Source organism: Diuraphis noxia, unplaced genomic scaffold (genome assembly GCF_037042655.1).
Source record: "Diuraphis noxia isolate RWA-SAM2 unplaced genomic scaffold, SU_Dnox_SAM2 contig0002, whole genome shotgun sequence".
NCBI lineage: Eukaryota > Metazoa > Arthropoda > Insecta > Hemiptera > Aphididae > Diuraphis > Diuraphis noxia.
Window position 1 is genome coordinate 47,005,674 of NW_028301712.1, and position 23,233 is coordinate 47,028,906.

General features: G+C 26.1%; 2 protein-coding genes across 3 annotated transcripts in view; both read left to right on the plus strand.

The window, feature by feature from the left end:
- The window catches only part of LOC107164451 (uncharacterized), a 138,523-nt gene that overhangs the window by 16,244 nt on the left and 99,046 nt on the right, over positions 1-23,233 (plus strand). For both annotated transcript variants that reach the window (XM_089220499.1, XM_089220500.1), the window contains one exon: positions 6,485-6,531. The gene's annotated coding sequence lies outside the window, so the exon portion shown is untranslated. The remainder of the gene's footprint in view (positions 1-6,484; positions 6,532-23,233) is intronic.
- LOC149058577 (protein ZBED8-like) lies at positions 4,700-6,324 on the plus strand. The gene has a single exon (XM_089220501.1). The coding sequence runs from the start codon at positions 5,102-5,104 to the stop codon at positions 6,233-6,235; it is 1,134 nt and encodes a 377-aa protein (XP_089076627.1). The 5' UTR covers positions 4,700-5,101; the 3' UTR covers positions 6,236-6,324.

The window sequence follows — 23,233 nt, forward strand, 5'->3', positions numbered from 1 at the left end:
TTCTATATATTAATATATTCGTAATATTTTATATATTCTTGGTATATCGTATTCTGTAAACCCACCTACATAAATAATAATAAAAATATATGAAAATACAAACCATAATTGAAAATCATTTTCAGAATAACATCTAGATCAACATTTTTTTTTGATTGTTAAAAATCTACTTCATAAAAATATACCATTGAAATTAGTTTATTTGTATTGAATTTAATGGCTTAAAGTATTTTTTTAAACAAGCTTGTACATAATATTTTACTTGCATTGTTGTTATATTAATCACATAACATTAACTACATTAATAATATCATTCAGTTTAATTATGATAATATTCGAAAATTCGGAATGATTTATTTTGTCTGGTCGACAGTTAAATAGGGAAAGTCCAATGCCAAACGCATTGGGCTTTGCCATTTTAATTTGACATATTTGTCAGCCCGGCAGGAAATGAAAGAAACCTCTGGGTAAGTTTTGTAGTTTAGTATTTTCTTCAATAAATTGAATAACAAATGTAATAATGTATAATGGATGTTGAAAATTGAAAAAAAATTTCAGTTTTAATGTTTATCTAAAAGAACTTGGAAACTTTTAAAAACTGTAAATGTTATAATTATTGACTTTTGGAGTGCCTAATTGGAGTCTAAGTGGTGACGTTTTATTATTGCATGATTATTAAAAGCACTTTCATTGAAAAAAAAAATGTGATAATCAATTATTGCATTGGGATTAATACTGATAATATTATAGCTGCTGAAAAAATTAGTTATGTATTTATGCAGCTCGTTTAAGTAAGTTTAGTTTACTTAACTACTTTATTTCAACTTAAATCATTAATTATTCATGGTAAGTTTGTATTAGATTTAATTATTTGGATCTTTTTATGAATGCTTTTTAGAAAATAATGAAAATCTATAATTAACATAATTCTAGATATAACCTGTTTTACTTAGTCCAATATTATCGAACAAATTATAAATTATAACTTGAAACTTAAAGAAGCTAGCCCATTATAATCAAAATTGCTTTATAAATCAATATTTAAAAAGTACAAAATGTGTATCTTTTGCGTCGATATTTCTCAATGCAATATTTAATCCTAAAACTTAATACATATTACTTTGTTCAATTTCCATGTAAATCATAAATACACTTATGAATATGAATGTGAATTTTGTAAAATAGACGTATGACTATAATATTACAGTAAAGCAATCCTCAATATTTTTTAACAAATTTAAACAATGTATATTAGCCAAATAGGTAATAAATTATAGCGTTAAAATATTCAATAAACTTCGGCACTATTTTTATTCATTGTTATTTTTTTATAATGCTTTGATTATATATTACTACACTAAGTACTAACTTTATATATTTTATTCAATAAATAATGCTTAAAAGGATAAATATAAATGTATATATGTTAATACGTTTTTATTTTCTGTTTATCAATTGATTCCCAAATGGAAAAAAAAATATTAAGAAGAAGAATAAACCACTTTATTAGTTCTCAACTTTTTTTCATTATTTCAACATACCATACTTCAGCTTACACAATACAAATACGCACCTATAAGTCAAGAGTTTCTTCAATAAAATAGATATATTTAAAATTAGAATTCATAATTCAAATAATATTTTTTAATCTCTCAGGACTCGAAGCGAATCAATTGTTTTATAATTTTATAATTTTTACTTTTGTTTTAAATATTATAAAATAAATATTGCAAACCAATGAATATATGATAAAAATATATTAAAATACTTTCAATGACCTGACTTCTAAATTGATAACATAATTAATTAATAATATTACCTACCTACTTTTTGATATAAACTAAGAGTTGATATTCTATAATGTGATAGACAACCCTTAATAATTACTGTGCTTGATGTTTGAGTATGTTCATAAAAAGTTATTGTTATAGATGAAACTGTACCTAAACTGTAAAAAAAAAAAACATAATTTTAAAGACCTCTAAAATTAAAGATAAGCCTGACTCGGTAGAAGCGTGGTTAGTGGTACTTTATCCCCTACATTTCACCTACGTTACGCCTTGAAAATTCAAACACAATTCGGAAAAACCCAACTACAAATTACAAAAACTATAGTCTAAAGAGTTTTAGAAAATCCATTTGACAAGCGAAAACAACATGCTACAAACAACAACACTAAATGAACTAAAGATTCTCGTCGAGTTAAACTGGTGATCATTGGATTGAACAACCACCGTTTATCGATTACCCGTAGGTAATCGATTATATACAAACATACTTCGCTCAAACGATCACTTATTAAAAATCTTCGATCAGAAAACTTCAACTTACCAGACCAAAGAAAATCAATGATGAAAAATTAATACAATAATTATTCATTGATTATTTATTTAATAAAGAACCAGGAAACATTCCACCATTTCAACGCATTGATAATAGTGTTCAAGGTTTAATAAATGGAACGAAATGATATTTAGAGCCGCGCGTATTTGCTGTTGGCTGTTGAGTATTTATTTTTCTTTAAATAATTAGAAGGTATCTTCTGAATTCTGATAGTAGGTATATTAATTTAATATCACACCGTTATTGTAGTTTGGCGGTTAATCCATAGTCGTTATCTTACATTAGTTACATATTACTACCTAACTAGATGAAAATCACCATCCTATTTTTTTTCACTCAAATATGTAATCTATTTAATTACTTAAGGGAAATAAAAAATTTCATAATTCTTGTTAAGCCATATTTTATGTGAAAAAAAAATGTAGTAGAGAAATTAACAGAGAAAAAAAAGAAGCTCAATAATTAGGTGTTTGTGTGTATCTTATTTTATATTATTATCGTCGAGAAGTTTATAAAAATTAACACCCAACATTTTCATATTTAACAGGTGCTATGTAAATTGATATGGAAAATAACATATTATTGTTTTACTGTATTATAAAACGATATACCTACAATTGTACATTATATATATTATTATACTTTACTAATGTGTAATACCAATATATGTATAAGTGTTTTGAAAACGAGTGTTAACTTTAAAAAACTATTCCACTTTAGGCTCACTTTAATACCCACTTCATATTTATCGAATGAAACAATCGAATTACAAACTGGCAGTAGGTAGTTGTAAACATTTATTTTCGCTTAAAACGAAAACACTATGACACTATCATATTGTACAATATACAAAAAAAGTATGCGGTGAAGATGTTAAGATATATATTATAAGGTGACACACTCTGGTTATTAAAAACATATTTTGAATGACGAAAACAAAATTTTAAACGAGTAGTGTAAATTATTTATAAGCACCTATTTAAAAATTAGACGAGTGGAGTAGTGGTTTAAACATTTATAATTGTTCTCTGATATCAAATATTGTAGATATAATTTTTTTTTTTTTAAAGTCAATGCCGTTAAAAAACAACGAGTGTGTAATTACATACTTACATACTTAACTTGATCACCTTTTGTAACTTTGTAAATGTAAGAATTCACTCTGTAGTGTGGTAATGTAGTATAAAGATAATGGTATTTTTATCTCTCGACCTTTTATTATATAGTTTCACTAACAAGTTTAGACATGTACGTAGACCGTTAGTGGTGATACGAAGTTAACCAATGTTCATCCCATAAGCAACTGCAGGACTTTCATGTGCATTAAAAATCATCCGATGCGTGACAAAATGTGTGTTTAGGTATACGTTGATTGGGAGATTTGTTATACCAATAAACAAATCAAGTCTGAGCACGTATACGAAATGCGACTGAGTTACATCATTATATTTTCTCGTCTTGAAAACAAAAGAACATAAATTATTAAACATTCCGTATATTTACGAGGTTTTTCTGTATATTGTTAACTGACCTATGGATTCGCTCTTACCCAGCAGAAACTTTTATATACATATTATAATATGATGTATATATTTTTTTTTTCTTTACTCTACCGTGGTCTGTTTTGCTCTTTATCTTTCCAATTCTATTTCTCTCTCTATCACTCTCTTTTATTTTCCCCCATTGAAGATTGATTTTTCAATTTCATAACAATACCGTGCTCAGAACTGATAATTTTTCTACACACCAATTTGTCATGTTTACCGGATGCCATACAGGTTTTCTGTTATCCTTTATAAATCAATAGTTTCGTCGAAACATCCGACTCTTGATTTATGTCTAAGAAAACATAATTTCCAGAATTTAAATTATATCTGTTTACCATTTGATATTATTTCCAACATTGAAATTGATTAAAATTAAAATAATAATAAAAAAAAACGATTTAGACGTAAGTAGAATTCTATTTAAATTTTACAAGCTATAAACTGCAATTCAAATAAATGCTATTGGCAGGTGTAAATATGTAATTTTTAATTTAAAAAAATAATCCAGATGAATTCGTAATCAGGCTGATAATCATATAAGTCTGTATAACGTTTCCGAATTCTAAAATATATACGTAGTTGAAAATTAATGTTTTCATACTTAAAATATCCAACAAATTACATATTAATTTAATATAATATATTTACCATAATACACCTATACGTAATTTAAAGCATAAATAATTTATTTTGGGAATATGGTAATAGCAATACGGTGGAATGAATATTTAATTGTCATAATAGAACGTGATTTTAATTATAAAACATTAAAAATAGCATAGGTTCTTAAATTGAATGTAAAACTATAGCAGTGTTTCCCAAAGTGGGCGATATCGCCCCCTTGGGGGCGCTAGACCTATCCAGGGGGGCAATGGAAGTTACAAGCTTAATTGGGGGGCATTTCATTACAAAAAGGGGGCGGTGATAGTTTCATCTGTCGTTATCGTAATAACAGAAACACCGTACGTGATCCAAATTATCTGAATTGTGTATTTTGTATTTTTAGATTAATCGTTCGTCGTCTGTCGACATTTGTCGATAATCTGTCGTTATTGCGATAACAGAAACAACGTAGGTACGTGATCTAAATTATCTGAATTATTTTTGTATTTAGTACACTCGCGAATGCCGACCTTATTCGTTGTCGTTTTTATAATAATTTTTGTTAATTTGTGTATTATTTTATTTAAATTCTAAACGTTTTTCACATCATGGCATCTGAATCGAAGAAAAAATGTAGGCAGTATAATATTGAATATTTGAAGTATGGTTTTATTCAATCGCCTACAAATATAACATTACCAATGTGTCTCATTTGCCGAAAAGTATTTTCAAATGAAGCTATGAAACCATCGAGACTGCAAGAACATTTAATAAAAGTTCATGCTAATAAAAAAAATATGGATTTATTTAATTTTCAAACACTTGAAAAGAAATTTTTGAAAGAGCCGACATTGGTCAATATGTTTTCAACAACGTCGAAACAAGATGATGACGGATTGCGAGCTTCGTACAACATTTCTCTACTGATAGCCAAGTCTGGTAAACCACATACTATTGGCGAAGAACTTATTTTACCAGCTATAAGCGAGGTAATAAACACAATGCTGCATAAACCAGCTTTTGACATTATTAAAAAAATTCCTCTGAGCAATAATACAGTGCAAAGGAGAATTGATGAAATGGCACAATCTGTCGAAGAATTATTATGCGAGTTTTTAAAAGCCACCAAATTTTCTATACAGCTTGATGAATCAACTTTACCAGGTAACGAAGCCTTATTATTAGCTTACGTACGATTCGTAAAAGAAGAAAAGATTTGCCAAGAATTATTATTTGCTAAAAACTTGATGACTGACACAAAAGGAGAATCAATATATTACACATTGGAAGAGTTTTTTAAAGAAAAAGAAATTCCTATGTGTAATATCTTATCAGTTGCGACCGATGGTGCTCCAGCCATGGTAGGGTGCCATCGAGGTTTTATTGCATATTTGAAAAAAACTGTACCAAATGTACTCGCTGTACATTGTGTCATTCATCGACAACATTTAGTTGCCAAAAATTTGAATGAACGCTTACATAAGTCATTACATTATGTAATTTCAGCTATCAATAAAATCAAAAATAATTCATTGAATGATAGATTGTTTGGACAACTTTGTACTGAAAATGATGAAGAATTCAATCAATTATTATTTCACACAGAAGTTCGTTGGTTGTCGAAAGGTGCCTGTTTAGACAGATTCTATAAGTTGTTTGACTCGGTACTTGAATTTTTAAAAACTAAAGATGATATTTTACGAGGCAACTTAATTAATTATAAAAGTGACATTGCTTATTAGATGTTTAAAACTGAAAAATTATTGATTGGAGGTATTCAAAATTGTGTAATAATAAATTGAGAGATGGTAAAAGGGTACAATAGAGTATCATTTCAAGGTGAAGAGAAATTTCATTTCATATTTTATGTATATTTTTCAATGTAAAAATAACAATACAATTACTATTTTTACTTGAATATATATATATATATATATATACACATATGAAACAAAAAATGTAATGAATAAAATTCTTTTTTTCTTTCTTAGGATTTAAAGATGCGATTCATTTTGGATACTGCAAGAACGAACTAAGAGTAAGTACCTACTTAATAGTTATATTATTATTAGGCCATTATGTTATCCCCACTATTTATTAACAATAAACAATTATTATTGTGTTAAATAGTCAACACTAAATTATGATCAACATAAAGCGGTTGGCTTAAAAAACCATCACGGATTTAAAAACCGAATTTTTAGAAGAAAAAAAACGTTACATATAAAAAGAATCGTATAGAATATTTATTTAATAAATAATAATTTTATAGTTGATAACCCATAGCAGGATTTTTCTACAGCTGGAGATAGCACATAATAGGAAGTTTTTCATAAGAGATTTATTATGTGTTATTGTAGCCTGTAAGTAATACATAGAATAATATACTTATTATTTTCCATTAATTCTACGATGGATATATATTACATAGAAGATTTTATCCATAAATAGTTTATTTTTTCTGAATTCAGGTATACCAAACTTCAGAAAAAAATTTGGCACATAGGAGATTTTTTACGTCAACAAAAATAACATATTATATCTATTTAGGCAGCTTTGTTTGTTATGGTAATATAATTGGTATAGATACCTACCTCAATATTCAAAAGGAAATGAATATCTTCATTCATTATTAAAAATGTATGACTAAGTTTATACCTATAAACTTAAAAGTTTAGAAAAGTTTAGTTTATAGACCTACTATTTAACTGGTATAATATAAACATTATAAACTACGATAGTTATTTATAAAAATATGTTAAATAAAAATTTATTAAAACATAAAACATACATTATTTCAAACAAATATAACAGTACCTATGTTTTACATAATAATAATTATAATAATAATATACTACAATAATTATTAATATACGCACCTAACCTTAAATTAAGTATTTGGCGTTATTCATAAAAACATAGATATTATTTATAATTGAGTACAATGCAACAATTTTGTACGGGGATTTGTTTTGTTTCTTCTTTATGGTTTGGTACGGATAATATAGAAATGTTCATTATTTATGAGAAATTCAATTTTTTTTTTTACCAAAAATCAGTATTTTGGTATTTTAGAATTTTACAAAAAACACCTCTTAAAATGGTTTTTAAACATAAAGACGTTGTTATTATTAAGATGTGATATTGGTTTTTAGTAGACACAACATTTTTGGAAATTATAAAAAAACCACTTTAAATGCTCAAAAATAAGAAAAGTAATAAATAGATAATTTTACGTACCACTCAATTTCAATAATGGTTTGGAAAATATATGACAATAATAGGTAATAACTATAATACATTCATACAAATTTTATATTTTTTCGATGTTTTAATTTTATTATTATTTTAATGTGTAATAATAATATATTTTATTACACTATAGCTTATAGTATTTATTATTAGTTGAATTTGATTTACTCTATAAGTCTAAAACATATTTTTTACTTCTGTTTTTCATTTTTATTTTGAAAATAACTATTAGACACTGTGTATTCAAAAATGCGTGGATATATTATGTGTTATAGTACCTACTCAATATGAAATAGTTCATTGTGTTCGAAGTAGCAAAAAACGATTACATTGTCAGAGTAGGTATTATTCATAGTGACTAAATCTCAATGAGCAACGTAGTAGAACGATTATTTGATTTATAAGATTCTCTTCTATATTTATAAAAATATTCTAAAAAAATAAAAAATGCCTAGTAAATATATGAACCAGAGTAAGATATAATTATATTTTTTTTTTCATCGATATTGGTCTAAATAATATCTTTAATGAATTATAATTCTTTATCTTGTTCTTCAACTAAGTATGTAAAAATAAATTTTTTCCGCCCCATCTTAATCAATTTCTATCACTAATCAAGTTATTTGTGTTATTTGTGTTATTCTTTATTCAATTTTTAATTAAAAAATCTCATCATTATTTTCAGTCGACTTCTTATCTGCATTTTATTTTCGTATATTTTTCATCACTGATCTCAATAAATATTTTACAGTAAGTTATCTATAAACGAAACTACTATCTAATTTATCGCAATTCTTTAGAATTCTTTAGGACTCTTTAGAAATATCTTTAGTTGACATACACTAATCGTCGAAACTAGACGTCAATTTCAGTGTATTTGGTTAACACTATAACAATTTTCATAAACGAGAACTCAGAGATGAATGCAACGAATCTTATAAAGATTTATTTTGTAATAAATAAAAGTGTGTTTAATATACTACTCTATTCTATTATACAAATAACGAACTTAGTTTTTTGTAAAGTAAATTTCACCAGAACTTGCCAACATGAATTATAGTTTTTATTTAAAATTTAAAATTAAAAACAATTTATTAATTTACATAATAAGTTATAGGTTCTATAACATTACATTCAAGTACAATTTAATTTTATCTCTCTTATTGAAGTCATTTTTAACTTATTGTAAATGCAAATATTTAAAAACAATAAAAATCTTAGAAATGCTAGGTTTTAAGAATTCGAGATCATTGATACCTGAAAATTGAGGGACTGATTACATTTTACAGAATTCGGTTTGTATGTGGTCCAATCGAAATGTTATTGGATCTTCACAGACTAAGTTATTATTAAGACCCACAATTGTGACAAAACTGAATATTCAAAATGTAAATGTATATTATTTAATTTAATGTAAGTATATTGAAAATATAAGCTTTCTAGGTCGAAAAACGTTTTAAAATTACGGGGTCCTTTATCGGCAAATCAAATAAACCACTTAGCTTGAGTTCTAATAAGCCGATTCAAATATTAAATGAATCTACTAATGAATAATTACAACGAATTTTAATATTTTTAATGGAATTATCGTTTAACATAAAATAAATCAATAAAATTGATAAATAAAATTTCGATTTGTATTAATTTTTTTCAATAAATTAAACGTATCTGTAGCTTTTTATCCATTATTTTTTTTAGAAATTATTAGTTAATTATGAAATTTATAAGACAATCTCTAATATTTATCATGTAGTTCTATAATATTATTAATAGTCCTGTTAGCCCTTAAAATTTAAGCGAAGGATTTTCAGACATTCATATCATCCAATTGAACATCAAAAAAAAAAAAAAAAAAGAAAATACAATTTAGATATTTCATCAAATATCAAACTTGATAATTTAATATAATTATTATATTATGATTATATTCATATTAAATATATATACCTATATATATATAGGTATATTAATATTATTTTTAAGAATTTTAAACGTATACATTTTCTAAAACTAATTATTTTACCGACCATTATGGAGGGTCGAGTATTTTTTTTTTAATACAAATAATAATAAACATACAAGTTTCGCAAAAGCGAGAAACCCATGTACATATAATAAGCTAGCTTTATATACCTACATGGATAGTAGTACAATAAAAACAAATGTTTATTTTAAACTTAATTATGTTTAACTTATTCTCGTTTTTTGTTCATTCTTTTTAAAAATAACTTTCGTCGGTAGACTATTCAACCTACATTTTCGTGATAAATAAAATCACAGTGCACTACATTTTATACAGGTGCAATTTATTAATTTAATTAATTAAAAATTGTACTTTAATTCCATTAAAAGTATATTTTTATAAATATAATAATACTAATATAAATTATAGATAACATATATCGTGTCTGGAGCTTCAAATACTTGAATATTGATACTATAATATTACTATGTTGATTTTTAACCATGAGATTGAAAATCGTTATTTAATTGTAAGAGTTTGAATCGTATTACATTTAACAATGGTCTATTTTTGTCTATTGTTAATACCTTTCAATGATTTTTTGCATATAATTGTATGCATGTAAAGTTATTTAGACATTTCTGTTGTATCAGTGCTTATTACAAATGTACAACTCCAATGACATATTAATGTGTGGACTACACATCATCTTGTCATATAGACTTCTAGTTCCAACAGTTTTAGAAAAAAACAACCAATACATGTCCATGTTATATGACCTTAAGTGTATGTTTTTCCAAAAAATGTTATTGAATTTATCCTCTTTCACTCCCTCCAACACTTCCCTTCGTGCAATATCGTTATTAATGCGAGTATAAATGGATTAAGTTGTCTGATTTATTTATCTAACAATTCCCTTTGTTATCAGACCATTTTTTATTAAATTTTAAAAGCCTATGGTACTACGGTATTGTGATATTATGACTATAGTTGTCAAAGGTATAGTGTTAAATTTCATAATTTAAATTTCAAATTATACAAATAAAAAAAGAAAAAGAAAGGTTGTGTTTTGAGAAGATGCATTGTTTATGGTTAATATAATAATAATCAATATTATACGATAAAAAAACATAAAACTGTTAAGACAATAAAAAAAACTATCATTTCATAATTTACAAAATATAATAAGTTATTGTATCTCAATTTTTCGGTACATTCGATTGACCTACTTAAGGAATGTTTTCTGTAGCCTGATTACAGGTACTATGATAATAAAAGCACTTAAGTAGTCTATATTAATCATGATGTAGTGAGATTTTTTTTTTATATAATCGATCATCGAAAAATGTTGTAAGTTTGAAAATTATTAACATCTTTCTTTTATGTTGATATATTTTATCAAGTTCTATAGTTTCACAAAAGTTTTCTTTGAGTTCATTAAATCACTCATAAATTTAATTTTAACAGTAAAAAATAACAATACACTCGGACAAACACATATTTATTATAGGTACTTGTAGGTAAGCATTGGTATAATAAAATATTATAATATGGTAATAATCAACTATTTTAAATTATACTGAGTAATCTTTTTAGTATAAAATTAGTTTTTAAATATATACCTATGCATTTTGGCTTGCACTAGGTTCACCGATAGCTTTATGTGATGAATGGTTTGATACAAAATTTCCATTTTATTTGGAGACGGAAATATTTTGTTGGTTTATATTAAAAAATATATTATATAAATATTTTATATCATAGTAAATATTATACAGTTATAAATAAGAATTTAATTATATTTTTTCTAAGCAAATTAATAATTATGGTTTGTAATGTATAATTAAAAACTCTACAAAACAATTATATACACAAAACAATTCAACCACAATAATGTTGGTTGCGCATTTCGGAATAGCTTTTTAAAAATTTAATTTATGCTGTACAATTAATATAATGTTAAGTATGTAAAACTATTTCCAGAAAACAAAATATTACTATAAATATTTTATTTTAAGTTATACAGAATGTCCCGGATGCCCATTAGCAGTGGAGAGGAACTCGCCGCCCGAATAAAAACCAGTTTTTTGCAGTTTATCTATAAAATTATTAAAAACCATGTTATTAATGAAATTAAAACATTGAAAGGTCAACATTTTCAGAAAACTAATATTTCCATAAAATAGGTATCTTTATTTTTTTTTCAAAAACTAAAAAATCAAAAAATAATTTTTTAAATTTTTTTCCTAAAAAATTTATAATTTAATTCAAAAATAAAATACATAATATAGCCCTTGTCTATGTAAGTCTAATAAAAAAAAACAGATTTATGATATATTTATGATATATTTATTATCTCAGGAGATATTTCAATGGATAAATATTTCCGGGACACCCTATATATAATATCTCTAATATTATTAAGGACCAAATACAAATTAAATATGTCTATTCAAATTTTTTGATTTATTAATTCTAAAAGATAATTTAAAAATAAGTATTAGGTACAATATATATTGTGTTGTGGAATAATCGAAATATTTATATAATATTAAATATCTATATAACCAATTTGATAATGTAATAATAATTTATAAGTACCTACTGTTACGCATAAGAAAAGTGACAAATTAATTCACTCCACGTACACCATTGTCGTTTATGATATCTATTAGATGCATTAGTAATGTGTCTAAAATGACGAGCTAAAATTAATAGGTTTGTAGCAAAGGAGCTTTTATATGGTAATTTACTTATGCAGTTATGCATGTTTATAATTTTCTTTAACATTTTTAATTTTTAATTTTAAAATTATTGTTGTAACCGCATGTAGTAACACTAGTAACATCACAAGACCGGGCATTAAAAGTTGACGGTCCCAATGTTCAGAGACATTTATGGATAGCAATTAAGTACTTAAACGTTAAACACAATTCGATGGGACCACATCTCAGAAATTGAATATTGTACATAGTGAATAGGTATTGATAGTATAATTTCATGTTGGTAATCGGAGACGTAAAGCACAGATTTAAATACTGTTCTTTGATATTTTCAGCAGTACACTCGATACTTGAATCTTATAAGATTAAAATTTTTATAATATATTAATTTCATCACACTCGTGTTAAGTTTTGAATTATTTAGAGCTTTTCATTTGAATTTTATTTGCATGGTCAGATAAAGTAAATTTAAAGTCTTAAAGAGTAATAAATAAAATAGCAATCAACATGTTGTAGGTTTAGTAATACCTATATTAATATATAAAGTAGGTACGTATTGTAATAGTGAATAAAAGTATTAAATGATAATTAAATTTACTATATTTTAGATCTATAGCTGTAATATTTGAGCTTTGTAGATATTTTGTATGATATTAAACTGTTAAATATATAAAACATTTTATGAAAAATTGAGTGCTTTAGAAATTCTAGAAATATATATTAGTATAGCAACTACTCATATGATGACTTCATTTATTTAATTGAATAATTTCAAAGATATTTAAAAATTATATTATTATCATGCAATAAAATTAAATAATGTCTTTATGCTTATAGTATAAATAATATATTATTCGCATATAAAAACATTTTACCACTATTATTTATGATAGCCAACTTAAGTTTATAAATCAATGAATTATAGAATAAAAAGAGTTTAGGTTAGCTACTCAAACTGAATATACTAATTACAGCAGCGGCGTACCAAGGCATTTTTTATGAGGAGTTCAAAATGTTTATTTTACCTGTGCTCTAATTATAATTATAGTTTAATTAATTACCAACAAATCACTGTTAATAACTATAATAATAGCTACGATAGTTATACATATACAGAAAGGTTTACTACAATCAATTTTTATTTGGTAATAAAATGTTATAAAAATTACATTATTTAACTTATAATTATTTTAAAATTTTAATCTTCTGTATTTTTTTTAAAAAGTTCCTCAATTATATCATCTAGTGTTAAGATTTCATTTCAATGAATATTAAGCATCGCAAGTCCATTTAATCTCGCAGTCCAATGGAAGAGCCCAAAAAATGTTGCACACGTAGCAAAAGAATCTTCTGCTGCTTCTACACCCATGCGTATAACAATGCTCAAGTTCTAAGCGATATTAGTGAGCTTCTGTATGACAAATTGATCACACTTTAATCACCGAACGCTAGGTTCAATTAATTTTAACGACTATTCACAACCCCTTTCTCTCTCTCTCTCTAAAAAAAAAATAAACAAACAAAAACATTGGGGTTTTTATGCAAAATAATAATATAAAATTATTTTAAATCACCACGAAGTCACGATTATAGAGCTGCCAGTCGATCTTCTGACGTCAATTGACTTTTGTGGTTATTCAAGTCGTAGATATAGTTGGTCGGAAATTCGTTTTTGCATATTTCATGTCCGTTTCGATTCCCCTGGCAGAGTAATCCGAATTTAATATTTTATCCCTCGTCCCGGCAACGCCACCATCACTGCTGTCCACATAAACACACAAAACTAACCATATAGGTTACCTACCTAATATACCGTTGTTCCGCGAGCGCTGATAAAACACATTCTCACTCTCCTTTCCTCACCGCCCTCACCCACAACCCCTGGAGGCTGTGGTACATCGACCAATTCATACACACGCACACACATATATATTTATATATATATTACACGAGAGTATATATAGGTACACGCGTTCCTCGTAAGCACATCAATTATTCACGTAAACCTCGAATTTTCACTATTAATATTCGCGACCTTTGATTCTCAACAACCGCAGCTATATACATATTATGTTTCGGCTCTCTCTCTCTACATCACAACCCCCTTCGCCCAACACACCCTTATCATGCGTTGAACAAATCCCAATCGTGAGTCACATTATACCTGTATAAAACGTGTACGGTATAACTATACGGTCGCCGCTCGGAACGCTACGATCGCGTCACTCCCAAACACCTGTATGTCAGACCAGAATCGCGAGATAATAATATAAATTACTACATTGCGTAGTGAGTATAATATTATTATTTTTATTTATTTTTATACGTTATTCAATAGGTATTACGGTATGTTATTTCAGCTATCAGAATACAATAATATGATATGGGATGCGATCGCGTTTTTAAAAATGATGATTTTTTTTCTTTAAAAATAGACAAGTGCTATCGAAAACATTCAGTAGGCCAAAATAGAATAATTTAAAAAAATACAACAAAATTAATTTACGGGACCGGTCCAATGTGTGATCTACCGATAAACGGCTGGTCCAATGTGTGATCTACCAATAAAATATGGCTGGTCCAATGTATAATTAACTTGCTATAATTTTGCTTGTTATATTCATACTGCAAAAATATTTTTTAAATCTGATAAAAAAAATCACCAAATATTTTAGTTTGTATTGGGTGGTATAATTGCCACCATTCTTCTTTAAGTTGGCTGTCTAATAATAGTGGAGATGCACCTTCTACTTTTATATTATACTTGGACTTGACTAACTTTCACAAAGACTCTATTGTTTGTGTATGAGCTCTAGTATTCGATCCACAACATTTTCAGTATGATATACAGTTTGATGAATAAATCCGTGGTTCTTCAGAGAACTATATGCTCGCCACTGATTGCTTTAAATCTTTATACCAATTTCTACCTCGCTTTCTATTATTAGTATAAGCGTTTTTCGATTCCTTTTTTCTACAATGAAAAATCGACCTTTAGTATTGTTGTCTTTATTACACCACAAACCAAATACCCACGGTCGCTGTATTCTATTTCCATAATTTCGTTGGTTATTTTCTACCGGAGTTTCATTTTCATAATTTGAAGTTTCTTCACTATCTTCATGTGGTCGTGGGTTGTAATTATCACGTTGTGAGCGATCGTGATTATATTTTCGTTAAAATATAGGTACCTGTTATCGGTAGATCACACGTTGTACCTACAACGCTTTTTCACAGATAGCCGTTTATCTGTAGATCACACATTGGACCGGTCCCTAATACTGATGTAATTATTTAATTTAAATAATATAATTTTTTTTTTTTACCAAATTTGCCCTATAGCATACGTTTTGGAACAAATACTATGTATAAATAATAATATGTTAAACAAAAGAACATAATATTATATAAATGTAAGGAGAGAAAAACTTTATCGCAGGTATTGATTTAAATTCAATATAAAACGTGGATAACATTAAATGTAAGTTTTGTATAGCGTGACGGAAAGAATCATTATATGACTACAGGCTAGAAATGTTGCCTTAGCACTTCGCATAAATGATAGGGGCGTAATACCATATTAATATCAAATAAAATAACAAAATATATAATTTTAGAGTACCAATATTCAATATTGACGTAGTATTTCTATTTACCGCGATATTTAATTTGTGTTCAGATTCCAATTGTTCAACACTCAAAACGAAGTTCCCTAATAAGTTGTTTAGGTCAAGTGTAAATATATGTATGTCTTTATATGTACCTACATCAAGTTTTCTTTATGAATTCAAAATAAGTTCTTGAAAATGAATGTCGTAGGACAAAAAAAAAATCTTACACTAGAGGTACTATTACTGGAGTAACACTCAACATTTATTGTACAGATATAAGGTAGGTTTGATCTTAAGACTGTACACAGTGAACACCTTGTATATATAGTATAATATTATTATATTACATTAAGCAAATTCTCACTTCGACCATTTTTCATCCTGGTATGTGCTGCGTATTCACAACCACGAATTTCCTGTTTAAACACCACTCGAGCCGATCTCAGGCTGATTAAACATTCGCTCGTTCGGAAAATCCTCAGCTTTAGCAAGTGCATTTTCGCGTATAAAGAATATAAATTAATTTGAAAATCGAATTCGATTCCAACAAATTGTTAAGGCACTGACCTAAATCTATCTAGATACTACTTTTTTTTTCAATCATTTTATTTCTAAAAATTAATATAAGTCAGACTTATTTTTTTGGCCGGATAAAATATCAGCGATGATAAATAGGTATTTATATATATATTAGAATTAATTATAAAGGTTAAAAATAAAATCAAGACTTGAACAACTTACACATTTTTGGCTTAATATATAATATAAATAGTCAAACACTATGAATAATTATTGATGAATCATTGTCAATAAAATCCTAATTAACAGTTATAAATTGGTTTTATAAAAACAAATTGGCAAAGTAATTATTTAAAAACTAAAATTAATAATTAAATGTGATATAGTTTCAAATATGTTTTGATAGTAGGTAGGTATGTTAAAAGTGAATTTTATTGCTTTAATTAATAATTATAATATAATCTTTTAGCATTAAATCACATCGATCTGTTGTTCACTTAAATGCGTAATTTCTTCGTAGACCATTTGTAATTCTAACAAACATCAATTCCAATGATTAGGGAACCGAATTAAGGATTTGTCTTAATTAGTATCTGAAACGTAACATAAGTAAAGTTACTTAATTATTTGTAAAACTTTAATACGATTAAAAGCCGAAAATGTACTAATTCACTATACTTAATGTTGTTTAATTTTAACTTCGTAGTTACTCAATTAGTATAAGATTGCATAGTACAATAATGTTGTTTTTAATAAAATCATTATTGTATATATATAAGTATCTACAACTTTTTGAACAAGTTTGAATATCAATAAACAGAAGTTGCATGCAAATATGCAATGTTATCAGAGACATAATCTGTGATTGAACGTCAATTGTTATTATAAGAAGCTGGTTTGAAGTATTTTTTTAAGCTACATACGAGTTAAATCACAAAATTTAATTTTACACTAGATAGTTCCTCCAATTAAAATCTAACCTAACCCTTATGGTAATGCATCATTTCGACATATTCGTCAAATATCATATTCGAAATAAATATTTAGCTATGATATTATGTTCAATGTGCATAAACATAATGAAATAAAAATCTTCCAAAGTTACACTTTATACCATTATTATATAAGAAGTTAAATTACTCTAAAAAAAAATGATTCAAATTCATATGCATTTAAAGATTATATCTTAAATTCTTAAACTATTTTGCGTTTAGCATTGTATCGAAATTAACCACGTCCAAATGACGATCATCGTATACAACTTACATATAATCATTCGGGAATTGGGACTCAAATTATGTGAACGGTGTAAGTGAGTTTACTAACGAAAATTACTTTATGTATTGATTCCAGTTGAGTTAATTTATGAGACAAGTACATCGATTTCCAGCACACATATGAAGTTGATTCTTGAATTAAGGCCTATTAGTGTTACTGTCACGAGACACGGGGGAGGTTATTTATTTATTATGCAATCATGAGTATTTTGGTTTATTTATTAAACGTCGTAATGATATTGGCATTTTTCTTATACCTAATAGCGGAGAAGGTAAAATATTGAAAAACAGCGCTTTCAAAATCTGTTATCTGTCAATGAGGTTGATAAAGTTGTATAATTTATTTCATAAATATTTTGTTTTTCTCATATTTTACAGAAAAAAAAGAATCAACCAATACTGCATATCTCTTAATTGCTTAGTTGTGATTGAAAGCTCGTCCAGAGAAAAACAATTTTCAAAAGGTCTATTTTAAACTAGGTCTGTTTTTTTTCAGGTCAAAAGATTGTCATATAAACTTGGCTCAAATAAAAATAGTACCAGATATGCACAGGTTCTCATATTAACATGTTATAATATTTTTAAGATACATTTAGCATTAACTAGAGGACGCCATGAGGAGGGGATTATCATTATCCATTAAAAATGGTTTCGTTTTATTTTCATTTTCATAAAATTAAAAAGTTCATGCACGTTGTAGCAGAATTAAATTATACATACATATTTACACCGTTAATATGTTATATACATATATAAGATATAGGTACGTCATATTACCCATATATTACTTGCAGATGAAATTATGTTCTGCTTATTATATTTTATCTGCGAAAATTATCAATCCAAGCTTATACTATTGACCTTTTTTATTATCTGTAATTTCCGGGACGAACTTAAACAAAAAAGGCAACTGTGAGCCCAGCTTACATTTGCCCACACAGTCATCGCAAGACCGAACATTTTCAAGAATTTATCTAGTTACATAATTTACTACCTGGAAGTGCTCGGGATCCAAATCATTTACACGGATTCATCGTTGTCATTTATTACGATTGTATTTACCATTGTTGAATAAGTAAGGCCCTGACTAAAATATCCTCCAGTATTCTACTTGCAAGATACCTATACAGAAAACGAGGTACATAATAATGAATTATTTAAAGAACTTTATAAACAGTAAAATATAATAAAGCGGAATGCTCCCCACATATAAGTTCCCAATTAGGCACAGTTTACTGTAAAATATTAAAATGTATATAGTGACTTATAAGATAATAAGTAAATACAAATAAAACAAATAATAATTACAACAGCATACTCTAAATATAATATAAAACATATCCCATATTTGATTAAATACCGAATAATTAATAATTAATATCTTGAAACAATAAACGTATACTTTTATTTTTAGGTATTAGATTATTTTAATTAAAATATTATATTTTATGAATAACAATCTAGGTAGGTGGTATAGGTAACTATAATATGTAGGTATACGATTTTTTTTTAATTACACGTTTTATATAAAAATGACTCGTATTTTTTTATAATTTAAAATATATATTTAATTTAGTATCTACATGTAGGACGAGTATTATAATAGCTCAATAAGAAAATAAGCTTACGAGATTAAAATACTCTTGACAATAAGAGTAGAAAAACCATCTGTGAACAATGATATGACATATCTGCAACTAGTATTATAGCAAGTATACGTCTCTTTGATGAATGAAAATTATTTATTTATTCGTCATTTTTGAATCGCAATGTTCTGTGTTAAATAATTGAAATGTTATCAAATGAAAACGTAACTGTTTTGACGGTCGGTAAAGATATAGAAATGGCATAAAATATCATAGATATGAAAATCCATAAAATCCTCAACGTAATTTATCAGATATTATATTTACGCTACCATAATATTTATTTAATAAATAATAAAAACGTACTACTAACAATATTACTTGACGTTAAATTATTCATATTTCATTCACTTCAGATTTAACAATATTTATTTTAAATATAGATAAATATAATAATATAATATAATACGTAAGACATAGTAGATACCTATTGTATGAATCAAGTATTCTTAAGCACTTTTCAGCTTATACACTTATGTAGGTAAGAACATTTTAAATGATTTTAGTATTCAAAGAACACAAATACTTAAAAATACCTAATAGTAAATTAAATTAAACCGGTTTTAAATTATCAAATTATATAGTACGAGTGTTTTAACTTTTCAGTTTAAGAATTTATAACCGATTTAATTTCAAACCGTTTTTAACGCCATCATATAAACGTAGTAATAGATAGTTACTATCGATTTGTATTATTTGTTTTAAACTTAAAAAAAAAATAATAAAATATTATGTATTATTTTACAAAAATTAATAAATAAAATTGGAAGGATTCCGTCCTATTTCCTATCCTATCCAATTGAATACTAACAAAAACTATTAAGTATAACTAGTATATAAGTACGTCTTGTGTATAAAAGTATTTTACAAAAGTGAATAAAAATAATTAAATAAATATTGATTTAATTTCAGCGTTAAATGAATAATAGTTAATTATTACACCAAATTATTTGTGCATACTCAAATAATTTACACTTAATAGACCATGAGAGTTATGTTACTGCTCAAACAATTAAGTTTTCTAGACACAAAACACTATTTATTTTTGACACCGAGATATCCATTTTGTTTTACGGGTAAGTTCTCTCGGCAAATCGAGTATTCTAAAGTAGGTACTTTCCCGTTTATACACATATAATGGTAAGAACGTTTTGAGTGCTCTCATTACTCGAAGAATACTTCGATGTTATTAGCACAGCCTCTGAGAGACGTCTAGGTAATTATTTTCTGCAAAGCCTACATCAATTATAAAACATGTGAATACACGATGATTTTTAATTATGTATCACCAACATTTTCACTTATTTCAATTCCTGTTAGCTATATCGTATTTAATAATTTATACCTATGTCTTAAGTACCTAATAATGGTCAACGATTAGATAGTTTATAGACAAATTGCCACTAATCAATAGTAACGCACTTTGGCTAAAATCAATGCCATATTAATAAAGGTAACATTTTAAAATCAACCGGCTAACGTTAATATTAGTCTGCAGTGTGTTACGAATAAAGTATAAATGTTCATAAATTGCAGTTACTTAATCGTAGCCTTTAGGTATCTATACTATACATAGTGTGATTAGTGTGTCACTAATATTTCAAAATTACAATAAGAGTATTAAATCATCAAATTACATTAATACGAATACTTAAAATAAAATATACTTTTAACCTAATCTGACAGAAGTGTCTTCCTATGACCGTTGGACATTGCGTGAGAATGACTTTATTATAGTAGACGATCTACCTGTTGTTGACAGAAGCTAATCCAATAAATAACATTTTTGTAATTTTCTGTAGTGTTAATTATTAGAAATGAACAATTTAATGAATTGGATCAAGTATGGTACTGTGTCAAAATTAGGTATACCTATACTAGAAAGTGAATAGAATGAATATTGTATGAACGTACAAAGGATATAATATTAAATATATTTTTGCTGAATATTCGTCTACTCCCATTTCTTTTACAACAGATTAATGGACACCGACATAAAATACGCTATTTATAGCTCTAACAACTCATTTCATTACAGATAATTAAAAATTAGGAAAGATTTTATAGATTTATTATGATTTAATTCAACTACAATATTTAAAACATGTAATTTTTTAAATTAAAATTATTTAAAAAGAATCAGTTTGTTTAGGTTGTGTTGAAATGAGTGAGAACCTACTATACATATTTAAATTCGGATAAGATAAGATATTCAGTTGTGAAATTGTTTTATTTTTTTTTTTATGAAATTCAAAGAATATTAATTTTTAACCATTATTTATAGGAACATGATCAAATGTACTGAAACTTAGTTTAAGCATCTTATTCTATATACTTCATGAAATATCTTTTATGAGTTATTCTTATAGCAGTTTCAAAAAAAAAAAAAATTCAACTTCAAACGAAAAATAACAATTTAATAGTTATTTTGTTGTGATTAAAAATATTCGTAGGTACTGTACACTTTGAAGTGCATTATTATATTTTATTATAAGCAATGAAATTTTCAATTTATTTAGACTAATTATTTTACCTATTGCATACATCTTTGCCACATTACGACTGTCGTGTTAAACTCTTACTAAAATTAAAATAAATTACCATAATATAGCAATATAAGTATTATACAAGTACTAAAATAAACTTGATAATATATAGACACGTAATTATACGTTTTAGTCCAACATTTTTAAAATAGTTGATTTCATATTATGCTATGATCTATGATTGAATTAAAATATTTTAACACATTCATTACAGTTATTTACTGAATGACGATAGCGGTAGACTCAATACTACCTATATTAGATGACTGCAGAATGGTTATTCACTTCGATTTTCGCTTATTAAAATAAAAATCGAGACTATCTAAAATATGTTTAAATTAGAAACAGTCACGACTCACGATTACTTATAGTAATTTCAAAATTGTTATATACTTCTAGCATAGATTATTTTTCCAAGTGAAACAGTTTTACAAATCTTAATTTTGTTTTTGTAAATTAATAAAAGTGGAAATGCTCTGAAAGTTTTGTTAATATTTGTTTGAAATCATTTCTCGTCAGTGATTTATTAATTGCAACTTTCAAGTATATATTGAAACACAACAGACGAACGCTTAGGCGGGCAAATTTAGACGAGTTTTCAATTATATTTATTAATAGGAATCAATGACCGGATATCTATGCTCTCTACGATACATTTTTTTAAACAGTATTTTTATAGTGGTTTTGTTGTTCCAAGGAAAAGGATTTTATATTTCTCAAGAAAAAAATATGGTATTCAGTCATTTAATTAAAAAAAATAAAAATATGTTCTACATTTATTTTCTTAAATTGACTCATAATATTATCATTTATGTACCTAGTCATATTAAGTATTTTTGTGAATTCCTTTTGTCATAATCCTGACGGATAAAATGTGCAAAGCCGAATTCGCTATGGGGCCGATGTTTTCATGTTTTTAAAAAGCACATACAATAATCTTACAGTATTTCCCAAATTAAAAAATTTTAAATTAGTTTTATAAATTAACTGAATATGCCAAAAATATTTGTTTGCAATATACGAAATTTGCCGATAATTTTATTTTAAAAAAAATATATAATTTTATCTGTTATATAAAATAATATATATTACTAATTAAATAAGTTATTAATATAAAATATAAATATATGTATCAATGTTATGTTAATGACTTAAGTGGTCGAAGCAGAAATTTATAATTTCAAGGCCAATAAAAAATTAAAA